We start from the raw sequence: 26,192 nt of genomic DNA on the forward strand, positions 1-26,192 counted from the left end.
ACCGTGGGTGCTCGACCTTATAATCAGCTTCTAGTCCCTGTCACGATTTAGTGCTTGTATCTTGGACCATATTCCTAGCAGAGAGGAGGGATTTTCCTTGCACTTACCATATTCCACAAACACCATTGGGCACATGATGGCTTTTTCGTGGACATTACAGCATTGCATCTTTCATATTCTCTTCTGTCTCCCAGTCTATGGTCTGCACATACTTGGGGATGGGAGTACACAGGGTACAGTGAAACTGCGCAAATCTCTTGCTTGGCCAGGGAATGCCAATGCTGGGAGTGTACTGGTTATATATACTCATTTTGGTCTTGGTATCAAAGGTTTACATAAGAATGTGTTTTAAAAAAAAATGTGTTCAATTCGAATAATAAATGCCATGTATTGTTGCATGATTGTATAAGTTGATACAAATCAAAAATCAACTGTTTTAATGTACAGAGGATAACATTTATATATGTTTTTAATAAAGCAGAACTCAAATGTGATGAACATTGTCAGGCTAAACCTTTAATGCAAACAGTGCCTTTGTGGTTCTACTTTCATTAGGCGGGCGGTGCATTTTAAGTGTGAGTGCAGTTATCACCTAGTAATTATAGACTTAGAAGTGGGAAGCATTAGGAAAAAGGTCCATCTGATATCTCTTGAAAATAAGTAGGATCACACCAAGGGAATCATTTTGCTTAACTGGTTATTTGTGTAGAACAGCAACATTTTAGGGTTAAGGTGGGTGTGCACTTGCAGTGAGGGAGATGGGAATGGAAGACATTCCCAAGTCAGCACTTCAGTGGTAACTATGCCTAGAGGTACTGATGCTCATGCAGATGCTGCAGCAGAACCGGACACAAATGACTACAAAGAGCAAGTGTGGCAGAGGTGAACTGTACGGGATATCTAGGCAGAGACATAAGATATTGATGATGGCGAGTGCTAAAATAAATCACTTTTGCTCTCCAATGCAGTTGTTCATTTGAGATTCCATCTTCCATAACTCTGTGTGACAACACGTTAATGTCTTTTACCAATAAAGACTGCTATCTATGAAAATGTTGCTTCCTCTACCCTGATGGACATACCATAATCCTTCCCACGTAATAGATGCTCCCAAGAGCAAGCCCTCCTATATCTATAATTAGGCAGAAGAGGGGTCAGCTCTCTTGAGACTACAACCTGACTCTCTAAAAGATCTCTACTTGATCACCAAGCAACAGACATTAGCACTTTTCATTTTGCCAACAGTTTTCTTGCTGAAGTAATGGTAGTCCAGTACTTTTTCTCTTACTGCAAGAGTCTGATCTTGATCCAGATTACCTGAAATTACAGGCCAATTACCATGCTTCCTGCTTTTTCAAGCAGCACCTTTCTAAGTGACAGCCTACCACACTGAACTCAGTTGGTGCCCTTGATTGTTTAGATGTCGGGGTTAGATCTAGGCACTATACCAAAGCAATACTGAACACAACACAAGATGAGCTGCAACCTACTCAGGAGCAGGAAAAGCTGACCACCTGCTGTATTCAGACCTGTCTTCTGCCTTTGCTATGGGCAACCACACAATGTAATCAACCAGCTGAGAGGGTGAGTTTGTGTGATTTAAACTTCGGACTGATTCACACTGGTTAGAGGTTGCACTCATGCTATATTGCTACCATCATTCTAATAATTTGCACTAGTGACCCTATCCTACTTTTGACTGAAGTACAAAAAAAGTTCTGTTAGTGCAGTTGACCCACCATTACAAGACCGAGGAGTTCAGGTGATTGACCTGGCAGAGATTGTACATGGTCATTTACAATTCAAAGTTGACTGTTGATGGCCATGTTGTTGTGCATGAGGTAGCATGCACCAGGTCCTCAGCAGGTCTGCTGCCTATAGTGGCTAGGCTTGAATTTGGCATTGTTCATGATATAGGCACACACATTGCTGGTACATTTCAAAAATGGCAAAATCAGGCCAATATTTACCAAGGCCTTGTGTCACCACTGCGTCAGGCAAGGTAATGCACGCCCTTAGGTCAGATCTACTATACCATGCAGAGCCACCTTGCGTGGCTCTGTGTGCCATTGTCAGTCCCGGACTAACACAAGGTTGCGCTGCCTTATGTTACTCTTCACTGGGAAGGCATTCCATGGGTGGAGCATGGGGGTTCTTACACATCCACCTATGGTTTTTGGCACATTCCCAGTTTTACTAATACTAGTAAACCTGGGAATGCATCAAAATGCTACCCCTTCCTTGGTGAGGCATAGCAAAGTGAAATATGGATATTTCTCCTTGTTATTTTCTCTTTCTATGTGTTCTGTATCCTGAATGAGGAAAATGCATCAGAGAATTGTTTTTCTGCTCCTTCCTGCACAAAAACAATCCTACCTGTAACACAGGCACCCTTGCACTATGAGGCAAGGGTCCCTGCATTGGCACTTGGAAGCCACAAGTGTGACAGTGCAGAGAGGAATGAGCAATATGCACAAGTTACTACTTGTGTAACGATATATCTGTAAGAGACATTAGTTAGTGATAGATTCCTTACTTTAGAATATCCCCAGGTGTCAGACTGGATCCGGAAATTTTTTGCGTAGCAGTACCCATGCGCGTGGGTAGGCGTCGTCCGCGGCTCTGCGTCCGTCGTCGGCGTCGTGGGTGCTGTGATGACGTCGTCGGAGTACTTAGACGCCGCCTCCACGTGCTGACGTCAGTTCTTATACACAGTTTTTCCGCCCCAGAAACGCAGAGCCATGATAAAAACCAACACTGGTGCCATGAAACTAGGGCCCTGAAGGGGATGACCTTAACCCTAGATATCGGTTCACAGAACGGGGAGGATGGGTGGGTCGGTAAGGAATCTATCACTAACTAATGTCTCTTACAGATATATCGTTACACAAGTTGTAACTTGTGCGTCTGAAAGAGACTCGTTAGTGATAGATTCCTTACCTTAGAATAGATACCCCAGCAATACCAACCCCAGTGGTGGGTCTGCGAACCAATAATCACACCAGAAAGTCCTGGAGGACGGAATGGCCAAAAAACGCATCCCTCCGGACTTGGCTGTCCAGGTAGTAGTGTCTTGCGAACGTGTGCAGTGAAGCCCACGTAGCTGCCTGACAAATGTCCTGCAAGGGGACTCCCCGGCCCAGGGCAGTAGTAGTTGCCGTGGCGCGAGTGGAATGGGCCCACAGCCCAACAGGGGGTTCCTTTTTAGCTAAGGAGTAGCATGCCTGGATACACAACACGATCCACCGAGAGATGGTCCGCTTGTGCACCGCCCTTCCCTTCTTAGCGCCCGCATAACCAACAAAGAGTTGGTCATCCACCCGGAGCTGGCGTGTGCGATCCAAGTAGAATGAGAGCACACGTTTTGGGTCCAGACGGTGGAGCCTCTCTTCCTCTTTCAAGGGATGCGAAGGCGGAAAGAAGGTGGGCAAGGTGATGGACTGCCCGATGTGGAAGGCTGTGACTACCTTGGGCAGGAAAGAGGGTCTTGTCCGCAACACAATCTTGTCCGGATGAACAGAAAGGAATGGAGGTTTTGAAGAAAGAGCCTGGATCTCACTCGCTCTCCTGGCAGAGGTGATGGCAACCAGGAAAGCAGCCTTCAGAGTAAGAAGGCGGAGAGGACAGTTATGAAGTGGCTCAAAGGGAGCGCACATCAGGTAAGTCAGTACAAGGTTCAAGTCCCACTTTGGCATCACGAATGGAACAGGAGGGAACATGTGTGTGATGCCCTTCAAAAACCTATTTACAATGGGGGACTTGAACAAAGATGGTTGATCAGGTAGCCTTAAGAGGTGGAAAGGGCAGAAAGGTAGCCCTTGAGAGTGCCCAGACCAGAGCCCTCCTGGGCAAGAGAAAGAAGGAAGAGGAGAACCTCAGAAAGGGGGGCAGAGAGTGGATCCACAGCCTTTGGTGTGCACCATGCCACAAATTTGTTCCACCTGCAGGCGTATACCGATTTCGTGGAGGGACGCCGGGCTGCCAGAATGACATTACAGACTTCAGGAGGCAAGTCAAATAGCCTCAACTGTCGCCACTCAATATCCAAGCTTGTAGGTGGAGACTGGACAGGTTCGGGTGGAGGACAGTCCCCTGTTGCTGCGACAAAAGGTCCTTCTGAAGAGGCAGCAAATCGGGGGATCGACAGACATGCTGAGTAGCTCTGGATACCAATATCTTCCTGCCCGGTCCGGAGCCACAAGGATAACCTGGGCCCAGTCGCGCCTGATCTTCTTCAGCACTCTGGGCAGAAGTGGTATAGGCGGAAAGGCGTGCAAAAGACCGAATTCCACTCGCGCCGAAAAGTGTCTCCGAGTGAGTGCCACCTTGGAAATTCCAACGCGCAGAACTGATGACATTACGCATTCTCTTCGGTGGGAATAGATCTAACCAAGGCTCTCCCCACTGCAGAAAGAGACCTTGCCCCACGTTTGAGTTCAGACGCCATTTGTGATCCATCATGCACCGGCGGCTGAGTTCGTCTGCCCTGGTGTTCAGAGAACCTACCAGGTGTTGAACCACCAGGTTCACGCCCTGATGTTCCAGCCACTGCCAGAGGCGCAGAGCCTCCTGGCAGAGGGTCCATGACCTCACCCCGCCCTGTTTGTTGCAGTACCACATGGCGGTGGTGTTGTCCGTGAACACTTGCACTACACTTCCCCGGACAGAGGCGAGGAATGCCTTCAGTTCTAGACGAATCGCCCGCAGCTCCAAAAGGTTGATATGGAGCCGGGACTCCGCCTGAGACCAGAGGCCTCTGATCTCCGCCTCTCCCATGTGGCCTCCCCAGCCCTGGAGGGACGCCTCCGTCACAACTACGTGCTCCGGTTGGGGTAAGGAGAGGGATCTGCCGCTGACCCAATTGCGGTCCGCGAGCCACCAATGCAACTGTCTTGCAGTGCCCTCTGAGATCAAGACATGGTCGGACAAGTTGCCCTGATGCTGGGCCCACTAAAACTTCAGGTCCCACTGCAGAGCCCACATCCACCACCTGGCGTGATGCACCAGAAGGATGCAGGAGGCCAGCCCCAGAAGCCCAGCGTCAACCTGACCGAGACCCAGGATAAAGGCTGAAAGATTGGAATCAGAGCCTGAATATCCTGAACCCGCTGTTCGGGAGGATAAACCCGAAACTGCGCCAAGTCTAGAACCGCTCCGATGAAGAGGAGCTTCTGAGAGGGACACAGGTGTGACTTCGGCACATTGATGGAGAACCGCAGCAGGTGAAGGAGGTTGGCCGTAGTCTGGAGGTGGCTGACGACTGTCTGGGGCGAGCCCGCCTTTAACAACCAGTCGTCGAGGTAGGGGAAGACTAAAACCTCTAACCTGCGCAGATGAGCTGCTACCACCACCATCACTTTCGTGAACACCCGTGGGGCACTGGTAAGGCCGAAGGGGAGCACGGTAAACTGAAAGTGCTTGTGGCCTACCGTGAACCGCAGGTAACGCCGGTGGGCCGACAGGACGGGAATTTGAAAATAAGCGTCCTGCAAGTCCAGCGCTACCATCCAGTCTCCAGGGTCTAGGGCAGCTAAGATCTGAGCCAATGTCAGCATCTTGAACTTCTCCTTCCGGAGGAAGCCGTTGACGTTCCGTAGGTCCAAGATAGGGCGTAGTCCCCCTTTGCCCTTCTTGGGTACCAGATAGTAGTGGGAGCAACAACCACACCCTACTTCTGGCCCAGGAACGCGCTCGATGTATGTATGTATATGTATAGGCATTTATATAGCGCACTACTTACCCGTAGGGTCCCAAGGCGCTTCGACCACTGCGAAACCCTTCCTGGTTTCCCTGAGAGATGTTCCCTTAATGGGTATCTCCAGGGTGAGACCAGGCATCCCCGGCGGTCTGGTGGGGCCGTTAGTGAAGATGAGGCAAGCTAATGCCCAGAGTTGCCGAGTGTGATCGCTGATCAGAGTGGGCACCGAGGCGAGAGAATTATCGAGTCCGCTGACCCTGGTCCAGAAACCTGCCGCGCCGGGAATCGAACCCTGGTCCCGGGCCGTCCTCTGCTCTCGGGTCTGCCGCCTCTAACCAGCGAGCCACACTACTTCACTCCCCCCTTGGCCTAGAGGGCCGTAACTTCCTCCTGCAGAAGTGTCCAGTGTTCCCTCGACATGCGGTGGCACTGCGGTGGCATGGCACGAGGGGACGCCTCGAAGGGGAGGAAGTAGCCCCTTCAGACAATTTGCAGCACCCACCGGTCCGATGTGACAGTGCGCCAGTGGTGGTGGTGATGGCAAACCCTGCCCCCCACCGGCGTCAGATGGGCCTGAAAGCACGGACTAGGAGGGTTTTGAGGCAGATGCTGCAGGGGTAGGTGTGGACTGGGCTCGCCGTGGACTCCGACCACCGCTACGGCGGTTTCCACTTCCACCACCGCGTTGGATGTTAGTCTGCGGTGCGTGGCTGGCAGCACGTGTGGGGGCGCCCCTTCCTTGGCCACGAAAGGAGCGAAAGGCACCCGTTTGCTGGCACGGGGCCGAGAGGCCCAAGGACTTGGCTGTAGCCCTAGAGTCCTTAAAGTGCTCAGGCGCATGGTCTGCCTTGCCATCAAAGAGGCGACGGCCATCGAACTGCATGTCCATAAGTGTGTTTTGGACATCGGCCGAGAAATTGGCGGACCTCAACCAGTCGTGACGACGAATCGCCACCGTCGTTGCCATCGCTCTTCCCAGCGAGTCGGTAGTGTCCAGCCCACACCGGATGGAATACTGTGTTGCATCCTGGCCCTCCACCAGGGCTTGGCCGAGTTTAGCCCGTACCTCCAACGGGCATTCTGGCAGCACGGCCGCGACCGTGTCCCACAGAGAATGGGTGTAGCGGCCCAAGAGGCATGCGGTATTACCTGACCGCAATCCCAAACTTAAGGAGGAGAATATCTTCTTCCCGTAATTCTCATACCTCTTTGAATCCCGGTCGGGGGGAGCCGACGGGAATGCGGTCTGGGAATTGGAGGCCTGAATAACCAGGCTCTCAGGATTGGGGTGGGTAGACAGAAAGCAAGAGTCACCCGGAGCCGGGCGGTGGCGTCTGGCCACGTTGCTATCCACAGGCTGCCCTGTGGCGGGTCTGGACCAAGTGCCCAAAAGAACGACTGACAAGGCCTCATTAAACAGCAGCAGAGGCTCGGCCGAGCTTGACTGTGGTGTAAGGACCTCAGTGAGGAGGTTAGTCCTCACGGCCGCGATGAGGAGCTCAAGGCCCAGGGCTTTGGCTGCCCTCATTAGCACCACGCTATAAGCAGCCCCCTCCTCCGTAGCCATGCTAGGAGGGGAGACAAAACCAGTGTCGGGCGAAGTGTCCAGACCACTGGCCTCCCCAAGCTCTCCTGTCCAGTCCACAGAAGACTGACACTCACGTGCCAGAGGGTCCTCAGACGCCTCTCAATCCTCCTCATCACCCACTGCCTGGTACTCAGGCTCAAAAGATGGGGCCGAGACATTGAAATAAAAATCTCCCAGCGGCGTCGGATACGGCGCCGAGCGGCGCCGCACCGGCGCTGGACCCGAATCGAGGGCAGGACCAGGGACGACCTCATCCAGGGACGGCGCCGTGGGCGACACCCTTGGGGCCGACGCTGGCGAGGTCGTGAGGTCGACCAGCGGCGACCCGGATCCGGAACCGGACCCAGTGGGGCCCTGCGGTGTCGGGACCGAAGTCGCCAATGGCGCCGGGGCTGAAGCACCCGACGGCGCCAGTGCCGAAGCACCCGGCCCGCGTGGGGACCCAGTCGGAGCCGCTTGGCCCGAAGGCGCCGCGGAACCCAACGAAGGAGCGAGCAACCTCATGGCCATGAGGAAGTCAGCAATCTCCCCCGGCGTCGCGTCCTGCCCAGGGACCGGCGGGTGTGGGGCAGGCTGCAACACCTGCGGCTCCAGCGGAGCCGCGTGGGCGGTGTCGCCCGAACCCCCGGCCGCGTCGCGCGCGCGTCAGGGGGAGTCAGAGGAGCGATGGTTCCTCTTCGACTTCTTTGCCTCTTACCTGAGGACTTCGAGCCTGAAGACCGATGACGACTCCCGGAACTGTGTTGGCTCCGGCCCCGCGACCGGTCCCTCGACCTCCTTTCGGACCGGGACCTCGAGCGGCGTGGGGCAGACTGCCGAAGCTCGAGTCGCTTACGGGACTGCTCCCGCCTAGCCTTAGATGTCAGGGCCCGGCAGTCAGAGCAGGACTTGTCGTCGTGGTCCAGGCCCAAACAGTGCAGGCACCGGCGATGGGGGTCGGTAACCGACATCAGTCGGTTGCAGTCGGCGCAGGGCTTGAACCTGGGCATTCCTACCGGCACCGTCGGAGTCGATAGACTTCGAAAAATGGATCAAAAAGGATCTCAAAAGGTTAGTCAAAAAGTGACTTGGGTACAACTTTTTCCAGATCTGCGCTAGCTGTCAGCACGCGGAGGCGGCGTCTAAGTACTCCGACGACATCCTCATGGGATCCACTATGCCGCGGACGGACGCGGAGCCGCGGACCACGCCTACCGACGCGCAAGGGTACTGCTACACAAAAAATTTCCGGATCCAATCTGACGCCTGGGGATTTTCTAAGGTAAGGAATCTATCACTAACGTGTCTCTTTCAGATGTAAGTAAATATGACACATTCCTGCTGTCTACATTTTATGCAGCAAGTGGTTTAGCTGCATTGTGTTGCACCAAATGTTAGTTAATCTGCCCCTCAATAAGGTTTCATGTCCAGGTGTGTGCCCTTCTGTATGGCCTGCGTACAATGGTAGCACCATTGTGGTTGGCTGGAATCAACCATCTAAAAGGTTAGCCGCTTTGGCCTTGGAGTCCATAAGGTGGTTTGAGTGGTTTAAGCAATAGGTAGAGTGGTGGTGATGTGTGTACCAGTGGCATCCCTATGCTAAGATGACAGTTACTGTAGATGTTTGTTTACTTTTGTGTTGTTAATCGTACTAGGGTCCAGGATAATTGCATTGTTCCAGAAACTTAGAAAGCATTTTGAGTATGAGGTGAAAGAAATGTTTGTTCGTCATGCTGCTTTATGTTGATCTTGGTATATAATGTATTGTTGTAGACATGCATGGTACCTTAGAGGAAAGTTGTTTGCAAACCATAGTCCTTATGAAGAGAGGAAGCCATTTGTGTCACAGTTCACAATATGCTAATAATGGATCTGTATGCTCTCTTTAATGTCCCTCCAGTCTTGTGTCTTTATTTGCCTTGGCTTCACAGAAAGTTCTGTTACTAGGTACAAGACACAAATGTGTCATACTTTTTTTTCAAAACTCTTTTTTATTGAGTCATCAATTAATTTGATCATACATATTATAAAGAAATGAAAGTATACATTAATCAGTATAACGGTTTCTAAGCAAGTGACTACTATATAACATTTATAAAGCAAGAAAAGAAACCATTCGGGTCTGTGAACGATAGTCCCTAACATCTGTAACATCTGTGTCTTAAACCACACAGCAAAACACTGGTCAAGCCCATCAAGCCCCTCCATATACATCATATCTGGTGTAAGTACATTACTGTCCTGTGATATATCTCTACATGGTTTTAACTTGTGCAGGTTGTGGTGGAGGCAGTTCCAATAGGAGACCGCTAAAATCCACCCATCGCTTCTATATTTTAATGTGCTTTTGCAGACACCCCGTGCTTTAAAAATAGGCTGTTTCAGCCCATACACCAGTCGAGGGCTGCCCTCCAAGTGCTCATTTTAGGCGGAGCCGGATCTTTCCATGTCCTTGCTATATCCCTTTTTGCTAGTGAACCCCAAGAACAATAAATGCCTTTTGTAGACATTACCCCCAATCTTGTCCGTGATATGCAGAAGAACAAGCTTAGGAGAGAGAGGTATGTCCCAACCTCCAGAACCTGCCCAATGTGACACAACCCCAGGTTGTATGTAGAAGTGTACCTTCCTCACTGCTGTATCGCAGGCACATAGGGGAATGTATCAGCCTTGCCCTCCAAATTTGGTTTCTGGTAAAGTAGGCACAATGTAGATACTTAAATTTGATAAGTCTGAGACAGGATGCAATTGCAGTGCATCTCTGTCCAATCATCTAGGGGACCCAAGTCTATCTGCCATTTTTCCCGAAGTGAATCTAAAGTTGTGGAAAGGATATTTGTGGTTTTATGATCTCCTAAATCCCCCATTAAAACCTTTGCCTAATAGGGTTAGATTCCGGAAGCGATCCTAGGTGTGTAATATATGGGGATAGGGCATGTCTCAATTTCAAGTATTTATAAAATTGTGTGTGCAGCATGACATATTCATGTCAGAGCTCCTGAAAGGATCTCATTGTGGTGCCATGCATCACATTCCCCAGCATGGATATACTTATAGCGTCCCATTGTTTGAACCCTACTAGTGCGGACACTTGTAGTATAAGGCCGCTCTGCCAAAGGGGGTCTTCTGTGTCAACCACCTCCACTGCCCCATCTTGCGCAGTGTGACTATCCACGCACCGAAAACCACAAGTGTAGCAGGTGGTAACTTCTTAATCGTAATCATACGCTCTTGTATAGCGCCTTATCACCATAAGGTCTCAAGGCGCTTGCTTTTGGAACCCGTCCTGGTCTTTTCCTTGCGAGATTGCCCCTACTGGGCATCCCCAAGGTGAAGACCAGGCATCCCATCACGGTGGGGCCATAGTGGAGATTAAGCAAGCTATTGCCCAGAGTTGCAGAGTGTGAACCCACGATTCGAGTAGGCACCGAGGCGAGAATTATCAAGTCTGTGGACATTATGAGCTCAAGGCCCTGCCCGTCGGGAATTGAACCATGGTCCCAGGTCTGACCTCTGCATCAGGGTCTGCCTCCTCTAACCGTTGAGCCACACTTCTCCACTTCTGCAGCTCTTTCGGCATGTATGGTAGTTTGTGGGGCAATACATTCCCCATAAGCCATCTCTCTACCCGTTAGACCGGGTCATTGCTAATCCCATACCACCAGTTGTTCAGAACCATGGGGTGGGATGCAGCATGAATATCAGGAGTCGCTATACTTCCACAATAGGTTGATTGAAAGTATGTTTTAAGTGGCACTCCAGCCGTCCGATCATGCCACAGAAAGCGGCTCAACCTGGAGTTAAACTGCCGGAACCAGGAGATTTCTATCTGAAAAGGGTGGTTCTGCAGTTGGTAGAGAAGGCGAGGGAGAGACACCATTTTGAATATGGCTGATCTACCCAGTATAGAAAGGGACATAAACGCCCAAGGCTCCATCTCCGTCTGAGTGCGCATCCAGATGGGGGTGATCTTTTTATTCCACGACACCCATTGATTTCCGAGTTGTAAACCCAAAGGTATTTCAGTCCAGTGATGACCAATGTTACTTCCGCTGTCCAGGTGCCCATATCCAAGCCACCACGAATGGCCAGAGACTTGTGTCGATTCAAACCCATGAGGCTTGCAGTTCCATAGCTAAGGCAAATAAATACGGGGAGAGGGGGCACCCCTTCCCAGTGCTGCAACCTATTGAGAAGGAAAAATGCGTCATACTTTAATGCAATAATTTTGGGCACGTCAATGAAATCTGACCTATTGGTTTTAAGGCTACACAGCATTGACTGCAGCTTTGCTTAACTACCTCATTACATTGTAACAATCTTTTAACCACATGGCTGCTGTGGGGATTTTTGCGCTGTGCTGCAAATTGCCATTTTGCTGGCACCATGACGAGCTGAGCTCGTCATCAGCACACGACACCCGTGGGTGATGACGAGCTGAGCTCGTCATCAGCATCGAAAGGGTTAAAACCAACAATAGCTACAGAAGGTGTAACCTATCATCCATGAAGAATTAGGGTTAATCCAAAAGCTAGAGGATTATACACTTGCCTTGAGTCTTCAACAAGGCCGACGCTGTCATCGCACCCCACCTGCGGGAAATCATCAACACCTCCTTCGACACCGCTACCTTCCCGGAGAGCTGGAAGCACGCCGAACTCAGCGCTCTACTAAAGAAGCCATCAGCCGACCCCACCGACCTCAAGAACTACCGCCGCATCTCGCTGCTCCCGTTCCCTGCAAAAGTCATCGAGAAGACCATCAACAAGCAGCTGGCCGCCTTCCTCGAGACGAACGGATCCCTCGACCTCTCGCAGTCTGGCTTCCGGGCCAACCACAGCACCGAGACCGCCCTGATCGCAGCCACCGATGACATCCGAGCTCTGCTCGACAACAGAGAAACAGCAGCCCTCATCCTCCTAGACCTCTCCGCGGCCTTCGACACTGTATGCCACCGTACACTAGTGCAGCGACTCAGCAACGTCGGAATCCAGGAGAAGGCACTGGAGTGGATCATCTCCTTCCTCGCCGGAAGGACACAGAGAGTTCGCCTCCCCCCGTTCAGATCTGAAGCCACCGAAGTCATCTGCGGCGTTCCTCAAGGCTCCTCGCTCAGTCCAACCCTCTTCAACGTCTACATGAGCCCACTCGCAGACATCGCACGCCAGCACAACCTCAACATCATCTCCTACGCCGACGACACCCAGCTGATCCTCTCCCTCACCAACGACCCCGTCACCGCCAGAGCCATCCTCCACGAAGGGATGAAAGAGGTAGCCGAATGGATGAAGAACAGCCGCCTGAAACTGAACTCGGACAAGACGGAAGTCCTCATCCTGGGATCCTCACCCTCCGCCTGGGACGACTCCTGGTGGCCCCCCGCCCTAGGCAGCGCACCCAAACCAACAGACCACGCACGCAACCTGGGCTTCATCCTGGACTCCTCCCTCTCCATGACCAGACAAGTCAACGCCGTCTCCTCGTCGTGCTTCAACATCCTGCGCATGCTACGTAAGATCTTCCGGTGGATCCCCACCGAGACCAGGACGACGGTCACCCAGGCCCTCGTCACCAGCCGTCTGGACTACGGCAACTCCCTCTACGCCGGAACCACCGCCAAACTCCAGAAGAGACTCCAGCGGATCCAGAACGCCTCAGCACGGCTCATCCTGGACATCCCCCGTCGCAGCCACATCTCCGGACACCTGAGAGACCTGCACTGGCTCCCGGTCAACAAGAGAATCACCTTCCGTCTCCTCACCCACGCCCACAAAGCCCTACACAACCAAGGCCTAGGATACCTCAACAGCCGCCTCAACTTCTACGCTCCCAAATGCCAGCTTCGATCGACCGGCCACGCCCTCGCCGCCGTCCCCCGCATCCGAAGAGCGACCACAGAGGGACGGTCCTTCTCCTACCTCGCCGCCAAGACATGGAACTTCATCCCAACCCACCTCCGCCTGACCCAGGACCACCTCGCCTTCAGGAAGCAACTCAAGACCTGGCTGTTCGAGCAGTAGCGGACCCCCCTCCCCTAGCACCTTGAGACCCTCTGGGTGAGTAGTGCGCTATATAAATGCTTTTGATTGATTGATTGATTGAGCACATCATAGGAAGAATGATTTTAAAGTTATCAAAATCTGTAGTCAGTGATTGTATTATAAACACTTTTTTATTTACATTAGTTAATTTACCCTGCTCATACCATGCATAATATAAGATTATTAAAAATAGAAATAACTATGAGATTTTCAGTATTTTCACATTGCATGAATATGGAAGATTTCAATATATTATTTAGTCCAAACACAGCCAACACATGCTCTGTCTTATCCAAGACTTCATCAGGGCTGTAAAAGCATGAAGACACATATTTCATGTCGTGAACACAAAATAATGAAACTCAAAAATAAAAACACCTAAAAAATAAGTTGGGCAGACTAGCTTGACCCTCGTGAAAAAACACCAATGAGTAAAATATAAAAAATGAAAAGTTGATTTTAAACCATAATCAATAACCGCAAGACCACCAATGTGAGAAGTGTAAACAAGAAATGTGCAAGCGCCATCAGTGAAGAGTAAGAAAAAAATCAACATTTTATATTAAAGTAAGTCACCATCAACTAATAGAAATAAAACCAGACAAAAATAAGGCATTACCTTCTAGAATACCGAAAACCTCTGTCATTAAGTATACCCCAAAAGAAATATTCACACAGCAAAGTAGGAATTTTTATGTTAACCCCTTCGAGGCTAATGACGAGCTGGCCTCGTCATGGCGCTTACCTGCCGTGCGCGGATGACAAGGCCAGCTCGTCATAAAACAATATAAAACAATAAAACCCAGCGCAGGACGGGAAAACGCCTAGCAGCCATGGGGTTAAACAAATGTTCATAAAAATCCTCTTTTAGTTCAAAACTAAGCAGTGCTCGCAATTACACTAAAAAAGATAACATAATATCCCACCAACTGTAAAGAGCAACATACAATAAATGAAAAATGAAGGCTTAAAATTAGCGGCATCAATGTGATGCATAGTGGCAATGTTTCCTGCATGGCTAATTGCAGTTTTCCTTATTTTAGCCTAGCTGTGCATGTTGTAGGACTTATTTTTCTTTATACATGTTATTATATAAACACGTTTGCTTTTTTGCCACATTGTACTTTCACACTGAACCTGCATATGTTTTAGCGTTCTGTTCTTTTCCTGGGATTTAGTCTGAACAGCATAGAAAAGGTCAAACAACAATGGGCCCGATGTAGGTAGCCCTTTACCGAACGGAATCGGCCGAAAATACCGATTTTCGGCCGTTTCCGATCGGTAAAGGGCTATCGAGATGTAGGGGCACATTTTCGGTAATTTTACTGAATCGTTATCATTACCGAATCGGTAAATTTACCGAATCGGTAATATTTACCGATTCGGTAATGATAACGATTCGGTAAAATTACCGAAAATGCAATGTAGGTAGCCAATGTTCCATCAGCACATGGCTTACAGAATCGGTATTTTACCATGGAATACAAATCCATGGTAAAATACCGATTCCTGTGTACATGCACATCTGCGCATGTACACATGTGCCATGTGACAGACAGACGTGCCCTTAGGGCATGTCTGTGTGCCACATTGCACACATGCCCGTTTTGGGGGTGCTAGAGGGTGTCAAAGTGACACCCCCTGCCCCCGTGCCAAATTCGGTATTTACCGATTCGGTAAATACCGATTCGGTATTTGACTTTAATCCTATGGACTTCAAAGGCCCATAGGATTCAATAGCAAATACCGATTCGGAATTTACCGAATCAGTAATTACCGAATTTGAAAGGAATCGGTAACGATTCCAGATGTTGGGACCTACATCCCATTTACCGATTTTGAAATACCGAATCGGTAAAATTTGGTATTTCAAAATCGGTAAATGGGATTTACCTACATCGGGCCCAATGTCCCTTATTATTCTTTCTGGCCAGGCACTATAGCACCTAGACATAAAACAAGAATGCAGCAGTTGTTTATGTACACATATGTCCTATCATATAGATGAGCAGATGAGCCAAAAATAGACACATGGAGAGTTCCGAGACATGAGCACCGAGTCTGCCAAGATGTAGAGCGTCCATTTGTGTATGCTATAGTACTGGGTCTGCCAGTAATCCCAGAGATCTTTCATATACAATCATTTTGCTTTAGTAGCAGGGGAGAGGATTTAGGACACTCTGTCCTATAAAATTACATGGCTTTTCATGGTATACAGATTATTAACCATGCTAACAACATTTTTATTAGGCATTTGTTTTCTAAATGTGCCATGTATACTGAATTTCAGAGCACGATAGTTTGAATAAATATTCTAAATTCCCTTTGTGTCTCCTGGTTATCTTATTGTGGGGGAGTACAAGTGAAAGAGGGAAAGGGTGTGTCCTTTTACCAGATCTGTGTGAGGGTCGAGAGTGTTGTGTTCTGGGGTGCCAGTTTACTTGTTTCTCTGGTAAGGTTAGGAGGGCAAGTGATTCACTATAGCCAGTCGGACTCTGAATCATAGACACTGAGGTGGCACAGTGACTCAGTCCCTACAATACTGATTTTCTGTGGGCTCAAGAACAGTTCTGTTCTAGAGCAGAATCCCTGCACCTGTAAGATAAATCACACTGCTAAGTGCAGTACTGTCAAGAGACCCACTGGATATGTAAAAAAATATAACTTACTATGTATCAATCAAAGTCCATTAATTTAAACATGAAATAAGGTTATATCCCTTGAAATCATCACACAGTTAAAGTCAGAGTTAATCGCTCATAGAACTCAATAACCAAAACAAAAAGAACGAACATTGCTTGACCACATGCGGTCATATCGTATTACCCAATAAAGTGCAGTGAGACTGGGACCTAATCTGACCATTTAAGCATACAATTTAGATCCAAACATCATGCTAATTTCCGCTCATCCGTATAACAGCAACCAGTGTGGGAATAGCAGTTATTGCTATGTTGCCTATGTCTTATCACCCCAGCAGCACAATACACACAGTGCTTGGTGTGAGATTTACGAATATCCATAGAAGTAAAAAAACACTCTAACTTTCACCGAATCAGTTATAAGGGGAAATATTGAAGCAGCACACATCTCAGGAAGGATGTAGAAACAAAATAGTTGTAACAAAGTAAAGAAATATATACAGTCATGCCAGACTATTATCAGTAAATAGTCAACCCTGCTCCCACAATCTACACCCGGGAAACATTTGGTGCAAATCAAAAATAGTTGAAAAGCTATTATCCGAGACACGCTTTTAAACCATGCAGCGCCAGACAACAAAAAAGAACAAAGCAAACAAGAATATACGCCAAGGTTACATGAACACTATTGCCACCATATTAGAAAATATTGAGAATCAGCCCTTTGGCAATATATGCAGTTACTTTTTTGCCATAAACCTTCAAGATACTAAGTTGAGATCAATTATCATGAAGCCAAAGAAAATTCATCACACCAGGTGCCATATTACACAAAGCACCCCCGGAGCGCAACGGGTGTTTGGACCAACTTTTCACGCCCCATTACACTTTGATATTACAGAAGGGGCATCAGATGCTTGTGTGGTCCCTTCAGTAATACTGAAAGCACTGGTGCACACATAGTGCCAGCACTTTTTCAAGAGGGCATTCCCTCATTTGTATGGGGACACGTTCCCATACAAATTTGGGAATCCCTTTGCCTCAAATGCAAAGAAGCTGTCAGGGACTGCACTGACAGTGCACCACCTAAATGGTGTTCCCACTTACAGGAGGCCTCTGGAGGGGGCGAAAGCGGTCCTATGGAGCCCTCAGACATGCCCTTGCAGGCGTGTGCAGTCACTCACTGCACCTGCCAGGGCAGCACGAGTTAGCGGCTTCCCCGGGGGCAGCACATTCTATGTAATAGGGCGCACTTTCCCTGTTTGCACCCGGTGCACCTTTTTTAAGGTGCGCCAGGCACAACATGGGAAAGTGCACCCTATGCCTAATAGGGCCCCAGATGTTATCAAAAATATATACTCACTCCAATGTCACAACTTGCATCCGGGAATAGTACGAGCAAAATCAAAAATGATTGAGCGGTTGCTTTCAAGGACACACATTTAATCAATACAATACCAAACAAAAAAAAAATAAAAAAGGACAAACCAAACCAGAAAATAGGCTAAAATCAGCCAAATGCAGATATACAGCACCATCTTAAGGCACATCGCATACCTCTAAAAAATTACAGTGCAACTATTAATCGGGATAAAAATCAAGACCCATTAGTCATAACCAGTGATGGCAGCACCCAATCACTGCTACAAAGTTTATTCCTTAAATTGAAAGAGACAAACAAATACACAACCAATATAACCCCAAGATAAGATCATGTGTAGGTGGGTGACCCTCAGTAGCCCAAGGATAAACTGTTATTATTTTTTATCTTAAAAGGGAGTTAGTAAGCAAACATATGTGATACATAAAGTGCTACATATAAGCCCTAATACGTATATGGAGACAGATTGTAAAAATATTCATTATAAAAAAAATTAAAACCACAATTCTACACAAGTTTAACAATAACAGTCATATGGAGATTGAGTTATAATGAAAATAACAAAGAAGATACCTGTCACAAACATCTACTTGTACAGTGCAAGGTGTCCCCATCTCAACCGTAAGCATATCGAGCTGATGGCAAGAATTGGTATCATGTGGCCCAAAAAATATATACCTCCCTGTCAACATTAAGGCCATAATCAACAGCCCTAAGTTTGATGAGCCATTTCGCCTCTTGTTAGCGTAATAAGTCCACTGTATTGCCCCCACGTTGTGGCATGTTGACAATTTCCGGAGCGGAACGATGTCATCATATTTGGCATGTGCTGAATTGTAGTGTACAGTAAGAGGATATTTGCCAATTGTATTGCGAATAGCTCGGACATGTTCCTGAATATTCTCCCTAAACCGTCTAATTGTGCCACCTGCATTAATCGGAGAACATTTGCATATGATGATATACAAAATGAACTTAGTACCACAGCTGATAAAATTACGAAAGCAATACCGAGCACTGTTGTTACACTAAAGCTAAAGGATATTGACACAGTTTGCAGCGCAAAAATTGATGGGTAGAAGGGCTCAAAATGCACCTCGGTGATTAAGAAGTGAAGGGTGAAATATTGGAAATAATTTCAGACGCTGTAATTGTTTGTGTCTTACCCAGTAACCAAACGAATACAAACCGATGGAATTGGGTGCAATGCCAAGGTTTGTTTCAATTTTATATAGTGCGAACATGGCACATAAGGCATCAGAGCGCTTTACAACAGTAGCAGGGTACATGGATTACAGCGAGTTCCAGTTGCAGTAATTAAACTTGGATGTTTACATCGGAAAAATGCGTGCAGGGGTTTCCACATGAGACAATAACAACGCCTGTTACCCACTTCTATCAACATGGATTCTTAATAACGCAATTTTGTACTTTTTTGCATCTTGAAGTCAAAAGTGATAGTTTCTATAGTGATAGTAGGCTGTGGCATTTACCTTGAACTAGATATCAATATTATATGACCACTTCCTCTGAATATTTAACTGATGTGCTGTTCAGTGGCAAATCAACCCTCGTCTACGTCTAATAGGAAAACGCCTGCCTCCAGTGTCAGGCCGCACTCCCTACAAATGGGATCACAAGCAATTTTCCTTTCGATATTTTTGATTCAATATTTTGTCTTTGCTATTTACATGCCTCGATATTCTGATTCAATATGCACACCTGCAGCACTGTTTCATCTTTAGAAATAATGAAAAAGCCATCCTTCAGGAATGTGGACCAAACCATTTTTTGATTTGGTGGCTCATATTGTATCATAAACTGTTAATTTAGGTTTGATTGTTTAAATGATCTTTCCCATAGCTCAGGGGGCAGGTAATCTTCTTGTTTAGGAGACATTGAAGATGTAGCCTTCTTTATATTTATCTGTGAGAAATATGCTATTTTGTCTTCTTACGATGGAGTTAAAAATAAGCAATTAAAATGAAAATTGGTCACACTTTTCTCAAAGCACTGTATTGTAAAAACACGATTCTCACTTTTATGAGGATTCTCTTTTCGTGCATCAGCTATCTGTGCAGCTACTGCTAATATATGCTCAACGCCTAAATTCCTCATCCACAATCTTGTTTGGCAAACGTTTTATAAAACCGTTTCCTTAAAGTCTATTCCTTCACACCATCATTATCACATTAATATGATGGCTTGCTCGCAAAGTACATCAACCAGCATATCCTGGGCTTACATGTTCCGCTATAAATTTCCAATAGCGGGCCAAGTATAAGGCCAAGTATCTTGAGAAGGACAATTAATTTGGTCCAGTAGTAAGAGGTCAAGTTAGTTCAGGTCCCGGAGAGTACTCCCGCCATCATCATCACCGTGAACAGTATTCTTCACGGTAGAACATAGAATGCTGTATATGGAAGGAATATCTTCTATCTTTTAGACCCACACTGTATGGGACCTCATACAGGTTATACCTGGAATGTGGTGACAATACTATCAAAGATTTGTTTATGCCCTGATGAAGTCTTCGGGTGATTTTTCCCCGAGATGAAACACGTGTCAGCTGCTTGGCTACATTTGGTGATGTCAACAACACCAATTCATCATTGAGAATCATTGCTTCAAACTTCTGCACTTGTGATAAAGAAAATAAGAAAATAAAGGAAATATCATTTTGAACCTTCAAATTTGGATGTCTACTTGGACTGATTAACTGATATGATTGAATTTGATTGTTAATTAGTTCTTTTTGCTCGGGAGCAATATTTTGTTTATAGTCTATCCTCTGTACTTCTCTATCACAGAGGATTTCTTTGGGATGTGGGTAGCCGTTGCCTTGTTGTTCCCTGGAGCATTTGTCTTTGAAACTTGATTATATTGCCACGTAATATTGGTTTGCGCAAGGTGTAACCTAGCCACGGTTCACAGTTTATTGATCTTTTATGTCTCTGCTTTCACAGGTCCTGCTGTCTTGTTTTAGGGGCTGGTTCATTTAGTGACTTGGCAATTCTATAGATGTCTTTGCCTCCTAGATGCAGTAGCATTGCTCTCTTCTGTTCATTGCTCACTTTGGTTGCTTCAAAGAATAGATTTAGCCGCTCAACTCATTCCTTCCATTTTGGAGCCTGAGCAGAAGGCGAGCCCTCCGCCAGGGAAGGCTCTATGGGCGGTATGGTGGCCATCCTGTGCGTTCTGTGCACCTTGCGCCCCCTTTGGAAGTTGGCTGCAGGGTGTGTGTCTTGGTGTTTTAAGCAGTCAGACATGTGCACCCTCAATTACTGTGCCCCTAAGTCCCACAGCATCACCGATACCCGTTGCCCTGGCATTGCAGCTGCAAAAACGGAGGCACCCCGCTGCACTGAGAAACAGGGGATGTTAGATGTTTCTGTTTTCTGTTTTTTTGGGGGGTTTTAACTGGTTCAAAGCTGCCGGCCCACTTCTGACACCACTGACCTGTTCCAGATGGTTGTGCATGTGCTCAATGCTTTCTTTGTGGTGTTGATTGTTGATCCAGCACACTGGACTATGCCTCCTTTAACGCCCCCATGGCTGGAGCAGTGCAGTTGGGGCAAACACGTGTCCGATGTACTCTGTGGCACGAGCACCGCGTGGGCTTTTGTCGCACCCGCAGCTGCCATGGAGTGAAGAAAGGTGGTATTGAGCCCCCCACCCTCGTCGCCAATGTTGTGTCGCGAGGTAGACACAAGGTCGGGATTCGTTGGGGGTGCGTGCTATAATCATCAGCCAGGCTGAGCAGCATGAATTGGACTATATGCTGGAGTACTGTTCCAGAGGTCCAGCCACAGTAGACAAATGACGTCACGAGTGCAGGACTCCCTTTTATTACCTCCATCACGTGGTCACTGGACCACAACACTGCAACAATACTGGGGTCTCACCCAGATTCCCCTACACCAGTGAGCAGTCCTATGTTGCACCTGTTGCGTCACAGGGATGACACCACACTGCTCACTATATGGCGCAGGTAATATATGATGCAGGTAAGTGTCAAAACCCCCTCAATTTGGCGCTGGTGATGTGCCGAAATGCACTTAGCGTTTCCCTCCTCATGCACTTATAAACACCTGAGAGCTATTTGATGCCAAGCCAGGTCACAACATGAAACCGTCGCAGGCATCTACTTCTTTTTGCCATGGATTTCAGGCTGAACACAGTGCCACTGACATAGCAAGTATTCACTGTGCGTGCTTCCCCAGTCTGTCTGCGCATTATTTCCAACTTGCTTGCAATAAATGTTTTTGTGGCACGCAACTGCCTCGATTTTCACCAGCCTGCCTCTGAAGGGCCGCAATTCAGCTAGCAAAAATATTGGGCTGGTTTCAGTACAGTGCACTCGAGATTTGATAGTCCCGTTGTGCGCTGGAACACTTTTTCCGTCCCCTTGAATTGTTGGTGTAGTGCATGCAGCTTTCTGTAAATGAGTCCCTGCTTATACACCTTTGTCAAATGCAGGTGGTATAGACTCCCCTTCCAGTTATTTTTACCCTCCCATCTGCCATCCCGTACCTGTTTTTTCTCCCCTCCTCCCACCAGCGATGACCTTGTTCGTCCTTCCCTCTTACCCACCAAGAGCCATTTTCCAAAGGCAACAGGTCGCGCTGGGGGAGACTTATTGGCTTTGACAATGCTTGTATGGTAAAGCAGATGGAGAGACAAGGGCTGGGGTAATTTAGCCCTTCGTTCTCCTATGGCTATGCCACTGTAAAAAACTGGAGGGGGAGGGAGGGCTGCCACTTTTTTTCTCTCCTCATAACCTTTTTCTCTCCCCATGGCCTGGCCCCCTCTCTCCTCTACACAGCTTCGCATTTATTGAAGAGAGACAGATAAACGGATTGACCATAGGCTATAGGTGTCAGCATTCATAATGTCTGCCTTCTGTTGATTTTTAGTCTTCAGTGAAGCTCTCACCATTCCATTGTTTTTATATATGCTTACGGTATTCAAGTTTTTTTACTCACTATAATACGTGTTGAGCACAGTGAAATAGCTATTAATGCTGTAAGAAATATATTACCAGTTGCGGCCGGCACATCACGAAGATGGGGAGGGAGGGGAAGGATGGGCGGGTGGAAGGAAGGAAGGAAGGACAAATAATAATTTGAAAAACCTACCTTTTCCCAAGCAGCCTCCGACGCCGAAGGCCACCTCCCGGCTTGGAGATCCCCCAGCAGTCTTTGTGGTGGCAGAGCCTTCTCAGCCAATCCAGACACTGCTTTCCTGGGAGAGCAGTGTCTGGATTGGTCTGAGCGGCCTGCTCTGCTGCTCAGACACTTATTGTGAGCCTGAGGCATTTCTCCAACCCAGCTGTGAACACAGCTGAGTTCACAGCAGGGTTGGAGAAATAGAAATGTGCATGTATGTTTGGCCGGCCTAGGACGGCCGGCCAAACATACATGAGCACTTCTAAGTGCCACCAACTGCCTGTCATGGCCCAGCCCGCCCTCCAAGCACGTCAAAGCCTGTCAAAGAAAAATAAAATGATATTGCTTCATTATCATTTTATTTTTCTTTGACTGGACTCTAACGGGTATGGCAAAGCTCCTCCTCCATTATGGAGGACCCTCCCCTGTATATTATTTGTAAACACCACAATTAAAAAACACAGAGTGCATGGAATAAAGTAGCAGTGTGCATTCATTAGGTGACCCTAAAAACTGGTATGATTTGTATTTCACAGAAAAAACATTAAACTGAACCAATTTCGATTGGCGTCAATTTTCAACACACATAATGCCATGAAATGCTGAAAAATTGAACGTACCCGGGAGATATAATTTTAGACATTGAGTCTGCTCTGAGAACTCGACCATCAACATCCATGGAAAGAAATGAGGGCATCAAAGGCTAGAGAAGAATGTGAGAAGTTTTGATTAATTAATTGTATGCATAATAATTAGGTAGAATGTCATTGTCATTCATAATACAATATGCAATTGTTCGCACTAATAATCAAAACCTATACCCACCCCCATGCAGATGAATATTTAGCAGGTAAGGATGCATATGTTGTTATTCTTAGCTTGCAACACAATCGTTGTACCAATGAGCATTGCTTGGGGTTCACTGTATGAACAAATGTGGCTTCTCCTGAAAAGCTGTTTGTAAAGCAAGTCAATAACCAAAAGAGCGACACATCTTTACTTATTTGACTGCAAATTTATATACACAGTTGTAGTGAAATGGCGTGTGCAAATTTGAGGTTCAATTATTGCCAGAAAGCACACTTATAATGAATCGAAATCATGATAGAAACATAGGGCCATATGTAGGTCATCTCTATTTACCGATTCTTAAATACTGAATTTTAACGATTCGGTATTTAAGAATCGGTAAATAGTATGTAGGTAAAAATTTGGTACATTTTACAGAATCGGTAATATTCGGTATTACCGATTCAGTATTTACGATTCGGTAATTCCCATTCATTCCTATGGGCCTGGAGGCCCGTAGGAATGAATGGTAAGCCATTCACCATTACTGATTCGGTAAATACCGAATCGGTAATAGGGGGAACATATTCAAGGGTGGCAGGGTGTCACATTAACACCCTGTTGCACCCCTGAATCGTGTATGTGTGCACATGTGGCACACATACATGCCCTAAATGCATGTATGTCTGCCACATGGCACTTTTGAAAGAGCACAAAATTGCTTTTTTTAAAGGTTTTTGATATTTACCACCAACTTGTAGTTGGTGGTAAATAACGAATCCTTTAATCAAAAATGCACTCACTTGAGTGCTCCCTACATAGGATTTTAGGATTCGGTAATTTACTGATTCGGTATTTTAAAGATTCGGAAATTTTCTGAATCCTTAAATTATTGAATCGGTAAATTACCGAATCCTAAAATCAAACCACCTACATTAGAAAAAGCCTAATACCAGTCGGTAACGGCATATTTACCGATTTTCGGCCGTTTACGACCTGTATTAAGCTACCTACATATGGCCCATATTGTGCAAAAACACTAGAAGAAAAAATACAGTTAAAAATCGACACCACTGTTTTACCCAAACAGAAGACACTAACAACTAGTCCAAGACAGATTTCAAATAAAGCTTCAAAAGAAATAAATAATTAGCTAAATAAAACCCCATCTCATGGGGTATCATTTTGATCAGGAGAAAGGCAGGAACACTGGGTGGTCGGAATTCTGTGGATCCCCACAGATTCTGGAATTTCCCTTACAGAAATGTGAGTAATTTTTTTATGTTAGCCAATGTTTTAGGTTTGGGGGGCATACTGGGTAAGAAAGCATCACAGGAGTCACAAGCCACATCACCCTGCACTACCTGTGTGTCTAGGTTTTAGAAATATCTTGGTTTGTAGGTTTACCTGGGTAGTGGTATAGACTGGGCACAACCCATCCACATTGCCAAAATGGATCAATTTGCAAGGTATAAATGTTAATGTTTTCCCCTTTCAACATTGCCCCTGGGGTCTTTCCTGTTGCAGGTGATAGATCCAGCCGCACAAGTGGGGTAACCTTTCTATTGAGAAAAGTGAGAATACAGAATAGTAGAACATTTACTATTATTAATTGAACTTATTTCCATTTTTGTCTTATAAATGTAGCAAGTGTGCAACATTTGCTGTAAAATTATTGCTGAGAAAACTGCATTGCGGGGGCACGACTTAAAGTTACCTTAGGGCATGGGTCATAGTTTCTTGACATAACTTTAACTATAACTGCTGAGTTTCTATGGTTTTATGTGTGTTAATTCTGAACCTTACTATAATGTTCCTGTAACCTTTGTTTATTTTTTGTGGGGGAAAAATATATATATATTATATCTATACATATGGATCCTTCCCCATTACATCCTCTAAAGATTACAACAATGAGTAACATTATTAGTATTTTCCTGCCTTTAACCCTGGTCAGAGACATTCTAATAGAATATTCCATCAATACAGTCAGCTCTTTAGTCTTCTTATCCTGAAGACTCTCTTTTCATAGAGGGGCCTTTATGTCAATTCTCTCAGTGTCAGAAAATGTTAGACCAGGGGTATTTTTAGGTCAGCTACTCTGCCAGGATTGATTTGTTGTCCTCCCTCTGGGTGAATAATTACTTAATTTCTTATAGAAACCAAAGCCATAATAAGGTGCACTTGTATTAGTTTGCCATCTGCTACATCCACATTATGGATTTTGACAATTTTAACTTTCAGTCTTTGCATTTTCAAAGCTGACCAACATATACAAAGTTCTCTTTCCATCTGTACTAACCCATGACTGCCACTGGTTTCTTTGAGAAGGGGGCTATCAGTTTGAGTAAATTATAGTCTCCCACAGTATTAATGGCACTACTACTGTTATTTCCAGTAAAGATTTCAGCAATTTTTAACCTGAGATCACCCTCTGTCCTGGTAGCTAAGGCACACAGTAGACTGGTTTAACGTAAGAAAATGTGTAAAGCATTTAGAAGTACCAACACCATCTAAAAAGTCAAAAACATAATACAACAAACATCCCAACTCAATTTATAAAAAATAGAGAATACTTTAATTAACAACATGACATCAAAACAATAAAAATTATCTTAGGGAACTGGAGATATGAATGTTTTTAGTTTTAAATAAAAATAGCACCAAAAAGTGCAAAGTGCAAACTGTGGGCCACTCCTCATGCTAGACTGGGGCAAATTCAGAGGGTAAGACTTACAATGGTCAATCATCACATTGAAACAGGAACTTACCTTCCTTTCTTTGAAACAGTTCTAGACATAGGCGGGCGTTCTGACAAAGTTATTGATGAAGGCGGGAAGGCTCAGAGCAGAGATTCTTGATTTGCATAAAACATGACCTCAATGTCAATTGGGCTCCAGTCGGTG

General features: G+C 46.5%; 1 protein-coding gene across 2 annotated transcripts in view; it reads right to left on the reverse strand.

Annotated features, from left to right (window-relative positions):
- The window catches only part of LOC147728656 (kynurenine/alpha-aminoadipate aminotransferase, mitochondrial-like), a 486,130-nt gene that overhangs the window by 131,054 nt on the left and 328,884 nt on the right, over positions 1 to 26,192 (reverse strand). For both annotated transcript variants that reach the window (XM_086962430.1, XM_086962432.1), the window contains exon 8: positions 23,118 to 23,200. In XM_086962430.1, the coding sequence (XP_086818556.1) occupies positions 23,118 to 23,200 (83 nt within the window). The remainder of the gene's footprint in view (positions 1 to 23,117; positions 23,201 to 26,192) is intronic.

The sequence above is a fragment of the Lissotriton vulgaris genome, chromosome 3_1, assembly GCF_964263255.1.
Source record: "Lissotriton vulgaris chromosome 3_1, aLisVul1.2, whole genome shotgun sequence".
In the NCBI taxonomy this organism is placed as follows: Eukaryota; Metazoa; Chordata; class Amphibia; order Caudata; family Salamandridae; genus Lissotriton; species Lissotriton vulgaris.